This window comes from Chiloscyllium punctatum, chromosome 36 (assembly GCF_047496795.1).
Source record: "Chiloscyllium punctatum isolate Juve2018m chromosome 36, sChiPun1.3, whole genome shotgun sequence".
In the NCBI taxonomy this organism is placed as follows: domain Eukaryota; kingdom Metazoa; phylum Chordata; class Chondrichthyes; order Orectolobiformes; family Hemiscylliidae; genus Chiloscyllium; species Chiloscyllium punctatum.
The window spans coordinates 43,719,850-43,737,152 of record NC_092774.1 but is presented as its reverse complement, the minus strand read 5'-3'; the positions used below and the strand labels follow the sequence as shown (position 1 = coordinate 43,737,152).

Genomic DNA, 17,303 nt, shown 5'->3' with positions numbered 1-17,303 from the left:
GAACCACCTCACACCTTTCCGCATTAAACTCCACTTGGCACCCTCAATCCATCTTACAGTTTCCAGTGGGGTAGTTATCTCTTACCTCTGTCCCTTGGTAACCTACAACATCCTTTGTCACTATCCTCCATGTGACCTCCATGGTCGGAGGGCTGAACAATATAATCCTTCAAATGCACAAGTTAATTCATGTGCATCAGTTCTACTCGTCGAGAAATGTTTGCATTTCTAAGTACCTTTCAGTTGACTGTCAGCAACCGCTCGAGCTGGTATCAAAGGAGGAGCATGAAGCAGTGACCGAAGCAAGCAAAACACAAAATCATTTCGACACAAACATCCTCTCAACAAATTTCATTGTTCTCAAAAGACAACACGCCTTCAAGCATTAATCTTGTGGTTAAGCCCTTTCTCTTAATATAAGTCTTGAGTTAACCTATTTTTCTCGTCAACCTGTTCAGATAACTCAACACACAACTCTGGAGGAGGTGGCAAGTAAACACTGGCATCTTGGTCCAGGATGCCACAAGAGGGCAATGCGCCACAAGAAGTTCCTTCCATTTTTTCAGATCAGCAGTCTTCACACTACTTGAGACCATGTGCCTGTTGGATGTTATTGCTTCTCCTGTTCACCTCATAGCCATGTGCAGTGTGCTAAAGTTGTTTCATTCCAAGAGATCTTGTGCATTTTAAAATTACTGGAACCTTAGAATGTTTGGTTAAGATTTCATGTTCTGTCGATATTCAGTACAATGTGTTAATGTTGAAAATGTTTGCTAGAACACTGTCCTTACCTTTCGGGCTCCTGATTTCCCTTTTCACAGTGGACTGTGAAGGTGGATGCGAGGCAGTACAGGTGTATTTTGCGCCGCTCTTCCATTCCGCTGCAGGTAAAATGAGGAGGCTCCGTGTGCTGTAGGTCAGGTCCTGTTCCAGAGCAGTGGGGAAATTGGTGATGTTCACGTTGACAGAAGCTCCGTCTTTCTCCCAGGAAACGCGTATTTTGTCAGGATAGAACCCTCTTAGCAAACATGTGAGCGTAGCAGTGCTGCTGTTCTTAATTTCTTCTGGTGATGGAGGCAGGAGGCGGATATATGGCTTCATTGATTTGACTGTAATAGAATTACATACAATTTTAGTATTTCCTCGTTACTAAAATGACATGTACAAATGCATATTTCTTGTCACCAACCTCTTGCCATTCTTGTTCGTTTTGATATTGCAGGTGATGATTGATCCTGTTTTGCGGAACATGTGTATTCCACCCCACTCTGCCACTCGTCCACGGTGCTAGTCAAGCGGCTGATTGTCACATATTGGTTTATGTTCGCTGCTTCAATTTGAACGTCTTCATTCCGCACCTTTCCATCCACCATCCAAGAGATAACTACCCCACTGGAAACTGTAGAAAGCACTTCGCAAACCAGAATGGCGCTTTTATTGATCCAGATTTCTTCAACCAATGGATCCCTCAATAATACAGTTATCTCTGTGAGAGAGAAATCAGAGATTCAGATTCTGGTCCCTGTTCCAATAATGTAATCAGGAATGCAACAAGAATGTCAAAATCAATGAACAAGGAAGGGATGAAGCATGCAACCGTCTCTCTCCCTCTTTCCCTCTCTCTCGTGTGTCCTGTGTTGTTTGTGTGTGCGGGAAAAGAACTGACAGGAATAAAAGAGAGTTCTAGAGCAAGGTAGACAGGTAGAGACACAGAAAGTTTACCACATCGTGACGGTCGATGCATTTTAAGCACAGAAGTTCATTGAGATCGTTATCAACAATGGGTGTTTTAAAGTCCTGTCTAAAAACTGATCTATATAATGAATGTTCAAAATAAACATATTGGCGCATGCCTTTTGTTTCTGTCAAACCCCTTGCAATAACAAATTTTTATCTCTGTTCCACCAGACACCTTATCTCTCCCCTTAGCTACTCTGAACATTGTCATCCTTTCTACATCCTTTCTACATCCCAATACATCCTTTCTACGATTGCATTGCAACAATCAGCAACAGACAATACTAAATCCTCACTAGCGACAGCTTTAGAAATACGCATTGTTGAAAATGTTTCCTTTGTGATGAAGTGTGTGCATTGTCAAGGCTTTATTTTGCTACTCTGAATTGACTCGGAAAATAAGAAAAAGCGGGGGACTACCACGTTGTATAAATAATTTTTAATAGCGAGATATCCAGAAACTCTGCCTAAACTTGTCAGTTAAGAGGTTTGCTCCCTAATCTCACTCATTCAGTTGCTTTCTTCATAATGTCTCTATATCTGTCACCTTTCCTCTGTCTTCTTCCAAGAACTTTGGTTATTTCAGTCAGACCTATACAGAGCAAAGGGAAATAATTTCAGATGTTATTCTCCACTTTTCTTTTGAAAGAGCGGGTTTAGGTACCTGGTTCATTTCGACTCATTTTTGCTGTAACATTTCTCTGGACTACAAATTCCCATTGATATTACTCACTGCAACTAATTCAAGAATGCTTCGTCCGCAGTAAGAAAACAACAAAATAATTTTCCATCTTGTCTAATATTTATTACAAAACTGATTATAGTAATGAATGTGAGCTTGTGAGGTTGTCTAGTTTTCTTACCCGATGTTGAACTAATTTCTTTTTTCTGGTTACTGTTGGTAGCAGAATGAGAAACTTGACAACTGTACACAGAGCCGCTGTTCCATTCCTTCAGGGGCACTTTAAGCAAACTTGTAGAGCTAAAATCATTGGTCACTGTTTTCGTTGGCGATGTAGTTGTAAAGCCAGAACTTATGGTATTGCCGTTCTTCTGCCAGGTCAATGCAATTCTTTCAGGATAGTATCCGCTAATTAGACAAATCAGCTGCAGAAATTTGTTTGCCCTCTGTTCTTCAGTTGCAGAGTAGTGGAGACTGATGACTGGTGGAGAAGGCTGTATGCCTAAAATTACAAATTAAGACTTACTCTCTTGCGTATAGATGACTGCATTGTTTCAGTGATGTCATGTACAATCGATTACTCTCAAATAATACCCAAAAAATAATATTATTGTATCAGACTATCATGTTGCTATAAGAGGTTCCTCGTAACGTTGGCGTCATATTTAACCTTGAGGTGAGCTCCACACTTGTTTGGCTGATGGAGTCCAAGGAGCAGAAAGAAACATATCAGTCAAATTCGTCCACACTGACCAGTTTTTCTAAATTGAACATGTGCCATTTGGGTCATAGTATCATTGATAACAAAGAAACAAACGCTTTGGTCAAACCCGCCCATGCCGACCAGACATCTGAAATTCTGTCTTGTCCCATTTGCCAGCACATGCCCTATATCCTTCTAAACCCTTCTTATTCATGTATCCATTCAAATGCGATTTAAATGTTGGAATTTTGCAAACCTCCAACTGGTAGATCAATCCATAAACGCACCATCCTCAGTGAGAAAAAAATATCATTTAGAAGTCTTTCATATCTTCCGCTCTCACCTTAATCCTTCACCCTCCATCTTTGGACTCCCTCACACAGGGGAAAATGCATTGTCTATTTAAGTTCACGTTACCATTCATAATGTTATAAACTTCGATAAGGTCACAAATCAGCTTCTGACGCAGCAAGGGAAATAGTCCCAGCCAATTCAGCATCTCCTGTATCTCAAACCCTTCAACACTAGAAACATCCTTGTAAATCGTTTCTGAAGTTTCTCAAGTTTCAGAACGTCCTTCCCAAAGCAGGGAGACCAGCACTACAGACGATATTCTAAAAGCAGCCGAAGCAATATCCTGTCCAGCTGTCACATGACCTACCAACTCATACTCAGAGTACTGACCAATAACGGAAAGCATTCCAAGGGCCTTCTTCATTTACTGATACTTGGTGCATATTCTACAAACATTTCCTCTTCATTTACCTTCCGAAAATCATTTAAATTTTATTACAGTACCACTTCTTCCACTTTCTCTGAAAGGTCATTTCATATACACACCACACTCTGTGCAAAAAAAAACTGAACCACAGATTCCTTTAAATCTTTTCCGTCTCACATTAAACCTATCCATTCTAGATTCGGACTCCTATCCCTTCGGGAATATACTTTGATATTTACGTAATACATTGTTCTCATGATTTTATAAACCTCTAAATGGTCGCCACTCAACTTCCTCGTTAAGACTACCTATTTTTATATCTAACTTCACTGTCTGGTTTGACGGTGAGCTAATCTACTGCTCAAACATTAAGACAAATTTGTACAATCTAGAAAATGCATCCCTGGCCAAACTCCCACTTTCTAACTTTGGGTCTTCTAATCGCCTTCTGCCAATGTCTTAATCTCAGGCCAAGCACGTAGGACCGGCTCTCTGCTTTGTGATATAATGTTGCCATGTCAAGCAATCCCTCGATTTCAGCATTCTCTTCCTTGTCCTCAACCTCTCAATGGTTTCACTCAACTCTAACTCTAAAATTTCCTCGAGCTGAAATCGTGTGAGACATTTCTGTTGATGCACTAGCTTCTGAAGAATTCCTCATTTCAACTGTCACAAAACTAATCAATGTACTTTCACCCTCCGAGAATCGACGTTCTGTATACGACTCCCTAAACCTTGTCCCATCTACTTATTAAAGCATTTCTTTCTGTTAAAACAAAAACCAAGTCTTGAAATATTAATGATTTATTTCCAACAATCTGTTTTACATTTATTGCTAACGAGGCAATTTGATCTCATGTCATAATCAGGAAATAATTTTGAGCAAGCTTTTAATTTTGATATCATTGTGGTTTTGATAAGTCAACAGAAGTCAGTTTAAACAACAGAGACAAAAGGAATATGGAGGCCTTGTTCAAGTACTTGAGGGAGCAAAATTGTTCCTTACTCAAGGCCATTCAGACCTTCGAGCCTGCTCTGACATTCTTCATGATCCTACTCATCGTCGAAATCAATAGCCTAATCCTGCTTTCTCCCCACAACATTTTACCCTGTTCCCTCCAAGTGTTACGTCTCGCCGTCTGTTGTACACATTCAATATATTAGTGTCAACTACTTCTTGTGGTAATGAAATCCACATTCTCACCACTCTTTAGGTGAACAAATGTCTTCTCAAATTTCTCCTAAATGGTCCAGCTCGAATCCTCAAACTGTTTCCCCGGTTCTCACCAACACGGTGTACAGGTTGGCAGCACACATAGATGAATTCCACATTGTCGAACTGTGATTTCTATCACAGTTGTCAGAATTTCACCAGGGAGTAGAAATGAACAGTTAACGCCTATTTTATAGCCGAAATCTTATTCTCAATTCCCATAACCTCATTTTTTTTCCTAAAAGTAACTTTCAAAATGTATCACGCCTTGCTGTTGTATAATGTACACACTGTTTCTGTGAACCTCCCTCCTTCTGGAGCCAAATTTCTTGAACCTTACATTTATCACGATCATAAAAGACATCGCTTAATATTTCCCTTAATTTAGACGGTTTTTTTATTTCAAAAATAATTCCCTGTGTTCTCAATATAGACAAATGGATTTCTTTCCATTCAATTTTTGATTGGACCTCGTAAATTTAAAGCATTCCTGTCAGGAAACGAGACCACATTTTCAGTTTATACAACATAGAATATGGAACATTACAGTGCAATACAGGCCCTTCATCCCTCGATGTTGCACCGACCTGTGAAACTGTTCTGAAGCCCATCTAAACTACATTTAAATGCCCTTAACATTGGCGATTCTACTACTGTGGCACGCAGGCCGTTTCATGCCCCTACTATTCTCTGAATAATGAAAATATCTCTGATATCTGTCCTTTACCTATCACTCCTCAATGTAAAGTTATGTCCCCTTGTGCTAGTGGTCACCATCCGAGGAAAACGGCTCTCACTATTCGCCCTATCTCACCCTCTGATTATCATATATGTCTTAATTAAGTCACCTCTCAACGTTCGTCTCTCGAACAAAAACAGCCTCAAGTCCCTCAGCCTACCCTCGTAAGATCTTCCCTCCATGCCAGGCAACATTCTAATAAATCTCCTCTGAACCCTTTCCATCCTTCCTCGAATGCAGTGACCATAACTCTGCACAGTACTCCAAGTGCGGCCGCACCAGAGTTTTACACAGCTGCAGCATAGTTTCATGGCTCCGAAACTCAATCCCTCCACTAATAAAATTTAATACACCGTATGCCTTCTTAACAAACCTATCAACCTGGTTGATAACTTTCAGAGATGTACGGACATGGACACTGAGATTTCTCTGTGCATCCGCACTACCAAGAATATTATTATTAACACAGTGCTCTGCATTCCTGTCACTCCTTCCAAAGTGAATCACCTCACGCTTTTCCGCATTATATTCCATTTTCCATCTCTCAGCCCAGCTCGGCAGCTTATCTATGTCTCTATGTAATCCACAACATCCTTAATCACTATCCACAACTCTACCAACCTCAGTTTCATTCGCAAACTTACTAACCCATCCTTCTGCACGCTCGTCCAGGTCATTTATAAAAATGACAAACAGCACTGCCTCCAAAACAGATCCGCGTGATACAGGACGATTAACCGAACTCCAACATGAACATTTCTCATCGCCACCAACCTCTGTCTGTTTTCATCTGGTCAATTTCTTATGGAAACCACTGGATCACCATTAATCCCATGCTTCTGCATTTTCTGAAATAGCCTCCCGTGTGAAATTTATCAAGTACCTTACTGAAATCCAAAAACACCACATCAAACGCTTTTCCCTCATCCACTTGTTTGGTCACCTTCACAAAGAGCACAGTAAGGTTTGTGAGACATGTCCTACCCTTCACAAAACCGTATCTACTGTCCCTAATGAACTTCATCCTCTCCAGATGAATATACATTCTATCTCTTATCATCTTTTCCAACACTTCACCCATAAACGAAGTAATGCTCACTACTCTACAATTACCAGAATTGACTGTACTCACCTTCTTGAACAAGGGAACAACATTTGCTATTTTCCAGTCTTCTGGCACTATTCCTGTAGATAATTAAGACACCAGGGACAAGGCCAAAGGCTTTTCAATCCCCTCTCCGGCTTCCTAGGGAAACCGAGGATAAATCCCATCCGGCCCAGTGGACTTATCTATTTTCAAACTTTCCGGAATTGCAATAACCTCCTCTTTGTCAACCTCAATCCCATCTAGGCTCGTGGCCTGTATCTCAGTATTCTCCTCAACAACATAGTATTTTCCCTGTGTGAATACTGATGAAAAAGATTCATGTAGCCATTCCTCTATTTCCTCTGACTCCACGCACAACTTCTCACTACTACCTTTGATTGCCCTTAATCTTACTCTAGTCACTCTTTTAGTCCTGATATACTGAATGATAGCCTCAGGGTTTTCCTTGATTCCATCCGCTAATGACCTCTCATGTACCCTCCTGGTTCTTCTCAGCTCCCTCTTTATGTCTTTCCTGGCTAACTTGTAACTCTCAAGTATTCTAACTGAGACTTCACGTCTCATCCCAACATAAGCATTCTTCTTTGCCTTGACAAGAGACTCAAATTCGTTACTAAACCACGGCTGCCTCGCCAGACAACTTCCATCCTGCCTGACATGTATATAATTAACAAGAACACACAGTAGCTGTTCCTTGAATAAGCTCCACATTTCAAGTGTGCTGGTCCTCTTCAATTTTCTTCCCCATCCTATGCGTCCTAAATCTTGCCTAATCTCATCAAAGTTGCTTCTCCCCCCGATATGACTCCTAGCCTATATACCTATCCCTTTCCATCGCTAACCTGAACAAATATGTTCTACACAAAAGCTGTTATCACCAATGCAAACAGCTGACCACACTGGTCACAAGTTGGTGTTTACTCGTGACCTTGTTATAGTCACCAGACCACTTAATACAGCCATCAGCAGGACCACCTGCTTGTTCCATCAAATCAACTACTCTCTCGAAAATACCTAATCTGACCTGTGACAAGAAATTCCACGCTCTTCAAAGGTATTCTAGATTATTCTGCAATTCTCAACTCTGGGATCCCATTTTCAAAATCTTTCAAGCAAATCTGATCTGAACTCTGCTGCCCAGATCATAAATTGCACTTCTTGTTCACCCATCAACGTTTTACCTCACAGTCAGAGAATACTTTTGAATGTCTTTTTCCTTCCATTTGTTCAAATTCAACGACAGCCATGGTTTTGCTATTACAAAGCCCGAGATAAACAATCTCTTAGCTTTATGAACTGGGCTGTTGCTGACTTCTTATCAATCCCCAATGTCTCTCACTACTCAGCAATCACGTCATCAATAACACGAGAAAATATCGCATGTGAAATTTTATATTGAAATAATACACGAATGCAGCAACTATCAACCCGCGATTAAAATATTGAGTTGATTACATTCTTTGGACCTTTTACACATGACCACTGTTCCGTGCTCTCCAGCAAGCACACTGTCAACAAACTGCAGCATTTTGCTGTAAATTAAGATATCAAATGCTATAAATAACATCCATGGCAATGACTATGTATATCAGTCTTGGGAACAACATACCCTACATAATAACTGATCCCACCTGCACACTGATATTCTCACGCATATGCGTATGTCTTCTCTGTCATGCAATGTGAAAGCATCAATTTGTGACACTTTCCAGCAAGTATCAGAGTTACACTAGTTTGAATTGACATTAGTGATGTCCATGCTGATATTCAGCACATACCGAGGCCAAAAGGTGATGAAACTACTCTAGGCCTTCAACATTATCCTTCCCGCAAGATGATATGGAGTGGATTCATCCAGATGATGTAGAAAAGACGGGGAGGGGTGGGGTAGGATACCTATGCAAGTGCTACAGTTCATTCATAGAGTCATATCAGACTGGAGGCATATTCCGTCTCTTTCTCTCCACCAATGCTTCCAGGAAGGCTGAACTTCTTCAGAGTTTGCTGTTCTAGTTTTATGAAAGGGAGAGGGGTGACCCCATTTCAGAAAAGCAGCCCGTGGAATGGGTTTGAGTAAAGCTGAGAAATTACCATTTCAAGAAGTCATTTGTGGGAGTATTGTTTGGGTCACCATGTGTAACAATACAATAGGGAGAGCATAAAGGAAGACATTGCAACAGCTTGCCAGAAAATCACGACAATCAGTATGCGAGCTATTATCTCTAAAATAACTGTGAAAGTTAGATGTGCAAAGACAGCCCACGTGTGCAGCTCATAAAAATAGATCTTGCAATCATTCATTCGAATCGCAAGTTTTCAACCTATATTGAACATCCTGCAATAGTGGAATGAGATCGGATTAACTCATTATCTCATTGCAAAGGCGCCCTTCGGGATCAGCAACATTAACTCCATTGCATAATGCAATCAATTTGAGAGATAGACAACTGTTCTTTTTTGAAATAAAAATCATTTCTGTGCGCACGAAATCAGAGCTGGCTGAAGTGAAATGGAAAATCAGATGGAGGAGAATTCGATCATGATAAAGTGGCAAACATGTAAGGAGACATTTCAGGTCACTTAAATAGGCACATTCCAAAGAGTAAGGAATATTGCAAGGTTCAGAACTGCTTTTTGTGGTTTAAGATAATATCTACATTAAGGAAAACGTATGTGATTGTGGATAAACTGATGGTTAGTGAGAAAATTAGACAGAATATTAAAATGTTCGGAAACGAAATGTCTGAAAATTAAAAAAAAAAGATTGAATAATCAGAATATGATAGGAAGCTAACCAGTGAGTTAAAAAAAAGAGAGAGGACGAGGTCCTGTAACTATTTCGAAAATAAAATAATTTACAAAGTGAAAGTTAGTCATGCAAGAAATGAATGTTTGACAAATCATGCTGTCAAACGCAGCAGAGAAGAAATAAATAGAACACTTATTTTCCAACAGTTTTCATGACAGAGAACACAAGCAGCATTCTAGAAACTGCAATTAATCGGCAAATCAAAGGAAGGGCAAAAGCAGGGAAATGACATGCAACAGAGAAACGGTCCTGCCTTAATAGTTGCAGCTGCGGTCCGAGAGCTGCCTGTCCCCTCGTGACATTATCCCTGCGTCCAAAGTGAAAATGTCATTCAAATAACTGACCTTTTGTGTCGACTGTTGCAGATTATCTCCAATGCTGGAAAGGCCCTTTAGATTGCAACGCATCACATTTAACATGTTTATCAAAACATTTTGAGACAGCGAGCAAGAAATGGCACAAGTCAGTTTGCAATATTAGAAGCTGTTTAAAATAAGGTGAAACTGGACAAGTTCAAAATAATCACGGCTTTATGAACGGGAAATCATGTTTAAGAAATCTACTGGATAAAAGGGGAATCGTCGGTTGCAGTGTGTGTTGATTTTCCGTAAATATTCAATAAAATTCCAAATCAAAGTTCATAGCGGATATTGAAAGACAGAGGACTTTACAATTCTGAAATGGACAGGAGAATAGCGGAAAGTGACAGTAGGTGTGCAGGAGTAATCCTAAGGTTGGCAAGTGATGTGCCAGAGGGACTGTTGGACGAATTGCAACTGTTCGTAATTTATGTGTTGGATTAAGTGGGACATGCTCCATTTGCCCAACATAACGAACTCTCAAAAATAAAAAGAGGCATTAAGTCATCAGAGGGTCTAATTAAACTATAAGAATATCTTGACACGTGTGAATAAGAACACGGAAAATGACGTGCAATGTAGTAATTTGGTGAAAGGGGTGAATATCTAGCAAGAGGAATAGAAAAGAACAATCAAAATGATGACATTTTGTGCAGCTCTGAGTTGCAGAAAGTTGATGGTGTCCAAAAGGATGGATCACTTGACGTTAGCACATCTGGCCAGCAAATAATTAAGGAAACTAAAACAATGATATCATTTATCAAATGGGAAACTGGACACAAATGTGCAGAAGCTTTTTTCCAGATAAACCAGGTACATAAAAGATTCCTCCTGGACTGTGTGGTGCTTCTGATTGGTCATCTCAGTCACATGAGATTTAAACACATCAGAGGCCGTTCAGGAAAGGGTTACCTGACAATTCCGTAGAATGAAAAATTGCCTTTGTCGGAATGGCTTTACAGCCCTTCTGACGGAATTGATACTTGAATGCTGCATATGTACGTGAATATGCCATGATTAGGTCGATTAAAAAATAATGTAAATCAGATGAAGTTAGGGTACAATTTCCCAGTAATATGAAAGACATTCAAGGAAAGGCAGAATTCATGAACCCTGTGGTGCAGCAGGAGGTTGTAACTTTTTTTTATGAAACTGCATGTCGGACTGAACGATGTGTTTGGTACAACTTGTCAATAACTACAATAACATTGCGAAATCATAATGAAGAACGTAGTCAGGTTTACACCATATTTTATAGGGTAAAGTGCATTGTACCCTGACTTTGTTAAAACGAAAAGAAAGCTGCCTCAGTTGGCGAAGCCCATATCCCTCTTTTTTAAAAAAAACTATTAAACAAATATGCTTTAGTCATGCAAGTTTCATAATAAAAGCAGAATTCCCAGAATTAATGGAAAGGAAAGGAATTTCCATGAAATAATGGATACTTCCCAGAAAACCTGGTGCAGTGCAGTGATTAATATTTGGCAGAACTATAAAAATGACAGAACTCTGTAAATACTGACAGACATAGCAATGAAATAACAAGTTCGAACCAGTGACACTAATTTGCTATAAGATAGCCATTAATGTTGATATTAACTTCATACTGCTGGGAAACTTGGAATATTAAACATATTTTTATCAAGACAAAGCAACTGGCATAGAAGTATCCAATTTTTTTCAAAGTTTACCGTTAGAGGAAACATGTCAAAGTTAACCAGAAAATTTCTATCGTCTATTTCAGTTAAACACATTTGAACCTCGGTTTTCATCATCTCAGCATTCCATGGAATGCCAAAAAAACACTACTCACTGAAAGAAATAAAGTTATTGGCTGAGACAGCATACTCTTGCCAGACCATAGGGGCTGCTCTCTCATGAGAGGGAAATGACTGTTGGTGATTTAACCTGAGGGCCATCACATCTCAGGGGATGGACGTGGCTGAGAAGGAGAGTCCTTCACGATAACCTCAAACCAAAAATGGGAATTGAACCCATGCTGCTGGTATCACATTGCTCTACAAACCAACAATTGAGCCAACTGGGGTAATCCAATCCCCGAGGTAAAATAGCATGCATACAAAATTAAAAACAGTCTTAGTGTTCTTCAAGCAGGAAGGAAAATATTTGTTTTTGGAGGGTTTCAGGTGGGAACAAGTTACCCAAGCCAAATAATTGTCTCACTGAGCCTTTCTCTGTCCTAAAAGAACGTGTCCTATCTTCAATTGACTTTTCTGTATTGATGATGAAATTCTTGAAACTCCTAAACTTTTTTTCATAACCATATGCGTGCATTATTTTCCTTTATGCACAGAGTTCATCTGACCATACTGAGTACCAAACTAATTATTGGGTCAACAGGACTGATCTGTTCATAGAGACTAAATTCAGTCAGACCATATACACTGCAGAGAAAAAGCATGAGGGGACGCTCATAGATAGTCACAAAATTCTAATAAGATCATGAGAAATTTGTTCACCAAGAGACGGGTGATCTGATGAGATTGGCTGTCAGAGAAAACTGTTGAGGTCAAACCATTGATGGTTTTTGAGACCAATTCAAAAATAGATTTAGGGTAAATGGATTAAACAGCTTCGGAGAAACTGGATACAAGATTGAGTTAACTGACTCATCATGGATGGACGGACAGACGGTCGGACGTCACCATGGCTCAGTAGTTAGCATTGTTGCCTCGCCATACCCAGGATAAAGATTTAGTTTCAGTCTTTGGCTACTGTCTGTGTGGCGTTTGGAAATTCGCCCAGTGTCTGCATGGTTTTGCTCTGGGTGCTCCACTTCAACTCCCACGGTCTGACGATCTACGGGTTAGGTCAATTAGCTGCAGTAAATTGCCCATAGAGTTCAGGGGTGTGTAGGTCAGGTGTAAATGTAGAGTGTTGGGTGGGTTCCTCGTGAATGGGTCAGTGTCAACTTTTTGGGCCGGATCGCCTGCTTACACACTGTAGCCATTCTATCTTAATTATGTTGGAGTAATTTCAAAAGGTCAGGTCTTCTGTGATGCCGATTTTCTGAATTTCCGTGTTTCATACGGATGGTTATTCTTCAGATTAATATAATTTGGCAGTCTTCCCAGCTGATCTGTTATTCCCCAAAATTCACTGAATAATTTCCCTTACGGGAAGGTGGAGAACAGTTAATTTCTCGGATCGTCTCGTTCAGATTTGATTTTGGATTTAAAAATTTCGCAATTTTGCTTTAACACATATTTTAGCCTTTTGCAGGCAAAATAACAGAGTCTGTTAGTTTTGGCCGAGCAGAAGTTTCCGAAGTACAACAAGTGATCACTGTACTGGCAAACATAGTTCTATTAATGCAGGAGTCAAAATAAATGTACACTGACTTGTATAATAGAAAACAAAATAATAAAATGTGTGAAGTTTTTAACGATTGCAGGGAAACGTGACATGGCATAAAAAAACTTTTCATTGGCGTGAAAAATATCAGGTAAAATAATTAAATTTGCATGGCAGAAACACACCCAATTCCACTTCATTCAAAGAGACAGAGCTATTTTCTGGAAATTTACCATGACACGAACAATATCACAGTAGAAAATATTAATTCTTTTCAGTTAAAATGACAGTATCTTCTGCCTGGGCAAACTATTCTACGCACCTTCTAGAGGCGCTAAGATCATTTTCTATGTTCGCACATTAGTCTAAGAAGAACCAAATTGCAGAAGTTGTTTAGTGCAGTGAATGCTTCCTGTTGTGGGATTGACACCACGGCAAAGCTGCATTTTTCTTTTAATTTGAGGGTGCCTGTGTTGAACTGGGTGGACAAGGTCAAAAGTCACACCACATCAGATTATAGTCAAACAGGTCTTCTTTTTAAATCACAAACTTTCTGATCTTCGCTCCTTTGTCAGGTGAAACCTGATTTCTGACCTTTTTGTTAGTTGTTGTCAATTATGAACTACTGATTTGGGGTTCCCCTATTATCATCTGCAATCGTAAATACCTGTCCAAGAATACGACAGCAAGGTGACTGCATCACAAAAGCAATGCTGTAGTGCACACATCGATTTATTGATCTTATTTCGTTAGGGATGATGTCCTGAGGATCCATGAGGGCAAGGCAAAGACTATTTAGCCAGGTTGCTTGATCTGGTTAAAAGAATTGCATCGGATAGCAATGAATATTATCAGTAAGGCAAAGAATATTCCACGCTAGGAATTAATATCGTATAGATGGGCTACATGATTTCCACTTTAATGTCAAGTAAACATTTTACACTAAAGCTATAGTGGGTTCAAAGTTCTCAAATATTTGACTCCCTCTTAAACACAATAAACTTCGATCCACAGATGGACATGCATCTGGGAGAGCATGTTTCAGATAATCTGGATTCGTGCTAAATTACAGAGAAATTACTCTCCGCTAGTTGTCTGAAATAGGGCTCTGGTAAAATCAGTGCACAATTATTCACCATTTTATGGAACTGGAGCAGACGAACTTAAGCTGCAATCAACCTTTACCAAGCCCACGTTTGGTGAGCTACAATTGTTCCAGTTTCAAAATTGGACGGTCCATTTGCTGATTTTGTGATAATGTTAATGTAATCGAAATTATGTTAAATAATGAGGCTTGTCTTTCGAAACATTGATTTTGGACACAATCCAAAACATTAATGTTTGCAGAAAGTTTTCGTCAATCTATACTTGCATTAGTTGTTCAGATTAGAAGTTTTGAATACCATTGACACACTGGCATGCCTTAGGACAGCCTCACATCGTGGGCAGTTTCCTGCTTAAACAGCTAAGCCATCATCTGCGCAAATAAAATCTTATATACTCTATGCCAAGCAAGTTAAACATTTAGATACTGTATTGGCTTGTTCTCAGCTACATTTACGTCTATATTTGTATATTAGCATAAATTTGCTCAAACAAAATCTGCAAATGAGTTTGAAATGGAAGACACATAAATTATAGCACGCAAAATATGTCGATTAGTAAACGTTCTGAATCTCACGTTGTGCAGTTGAGCCTGTTTTAACGAGAAAACTTTTTTAAAAAAATAACTAAACTGCAAAATCGTAGCGATAAGTAGCAAGAGGGTCACTTACCAGGATTCACAGTCAGAATGGTGCCGTCTCCATATATGTTGTAGTCACAGTCCATCAGCTCCCATTCAACGCCATGCAAAAAGTGTCAGTGAAGCAGAAGTCCTAGAATCAATATACCAAAACAAATCCTCTCCACTATTTTCCATATATATTCACAGCATTAACAAATCTTCATTTATTAACAATTTAAATCCATTCATTTACCGACTATCTCCAATGCCAGCTTGGGTGACATTGGAAGCGTTAGCATGCTGATATGTAATGAACGGGAAACTTGTATACAATTCCAGAATGGAACGAATTGGAATTGATGTTAACTGTATGAAGCAGCATTCATGAGAGAAAGTCGATTTTGGAATCATGTTCATCAGAAGCAGAAAAAGGAATAACTGTCCGAGAGGTTTGTGCTCTGGCTTGTGTCACTGTGCAATCCCAGCTACACATTGTTTCACACCAGCACAAGAAATCCATTGTTGCAAACATAAGTGAAGATTCTTCAAATGCTCCAGGATATTGTTTGATTGATCCAGCAAGTGTGACGTAAATCACTCCCTTTATATAATGTATTCCCAGGCACGTTTATAATTTTCAGCCACTCTTCAAATCCTGAATATTTATCTATATTGCTTTGTGAATATGATTTTAGCAGTCGCATAATAATCAGCTAAAGAAGTATGAAAATCGGTCTTTGGCAGTTGCCAGGCACTAAAATTTGCAAAAAATATTTCAGCATGAGGTACTTAAGCATGCAGATAATAATTTATATGAGCAGTGGATTCACATGTGGCAGGACGTTTCTGTATTGCGGGAATCACAGATTCGTCACTGTGGTAGCACAGTAACACAGTCACATACAGCAATGCAAAAACTTCCCATTGTCATTCATACAAAAACACCAAGTCGATGCACAAACTGCAATCTGGATTCCTACCAATGTGCACCTTCTCACATTTATTTCAGAAAACCAAATTTGATATCCATCCAAACTCCAGAATAGCTGGCCATCCTGTAAACCAATAAATCAAAGTGTTTGAGGTTCTGGTAACAATGTGTGCTGGTAGTTTCTGTATTACAGACGTCAAGTTCTCGATTGTTGTGGTAGTCACAGCTGTCACAGTGATACATCCCAGTGCAAAAACAAATGCTCGCACATTACTGTAAGTTCAACAACTGCACTGAATATCCAAGTGCACCTTCTCTGAATTTCCCTGCTGAATTTTGTTAACTATCTTTTAGAACTTGACTCCTGCTATTCTGTATCCTGAACAGTGGCCTCAAAGTGCATGTTGAGCGTTGACAAGACAAAACAAGGCAAATTTGCTTGGAAGATCTGAGGGTGTTTTTGTATTGGTGGAAGATCAGGTTTATCACTGTGATAACTACACGCTTGACACTGATATGTACCACTGTCTTCAACTCTTAGGTCACTAATTCGCAAAGAAAAGGACTTTGATCCCTTGTTCATTGTTTTCGAGTATCGTCCACCAGTTGATAAGCTCTTCTTTGATGCGCCCTTTTTTGTGAAATACCAGCCCGTGTTACACAATGCATAGCTGGAATCTCTTAGGACGCAATTGATGGTCAGTGATTCGCCTGCCTCCTTTGTTGCCGTTCTCGGTGTTTGTTCAACCCATTCAGTAAAGACATCTGTGCAGAGAAAAATATATTTAATACATGACTTTTATTTCTCATCGGGAGAGTTTCAGACAAGGACATATCAATAATAAAAACACAGTCTCCATGCGAGTAACATCTATAAAAAACCGTACTTACTTGGTAACCAGGCTAAAAGGCACGAAAACAAGAAAATATTCATTGTTTCTGCACCAACAAACAGAACTTCATACGCAGCCAATGCTGGAATTAAAACCTGTTCTGTGTAACAGTGTGTGTCGGAGGACCGACCTTATAAACCACGGGAGACTCTGCTCATTTGCATCATGTGGAGCGAGAAACCAATCAGGTTGATGCTAACTCACGAATTGTGATGGGCTGAGCTTGATGCAGACGAACCAACATCACATCATGGAAATCTGCATCAATTGAGAATTGAGAAATTAACAGCATGTGCTTATTTCCTTGTGTTTAACTTGGTGACATTTTGATTTCATATCCGTGAACATTTGTCAAGTTCAGGCAGCG

The 17,303-nt window shown here is 39.5% G+C and overlaps 1 gene segment (V, D, J or C); it reads right to left on the bottom strand.

Moving 5' to 3' along the window:
• Positions 1–17,034, bottom strand: part of LOC140460454 (Ig heavy chain C region-like) — a 32,145-nt gene extending 15,111 nt beyond the window's left edge. Inside the window, 5 exon segments of the C gene segment in view lie at positions 792–1,109; positions 1,190–1,486; positions 2,601–2,921; positions 15,162–16,808; positions 16,935–17,034. Of these exon segments, the coding sequence occupies positions 792–1,109; positions 1,190–1,486; positions 2,601–2,921; positions 15,162–15,216 (991 nt within the window).
• Positions 17,035–17,303: the final 269 nt, after the last annotated feature.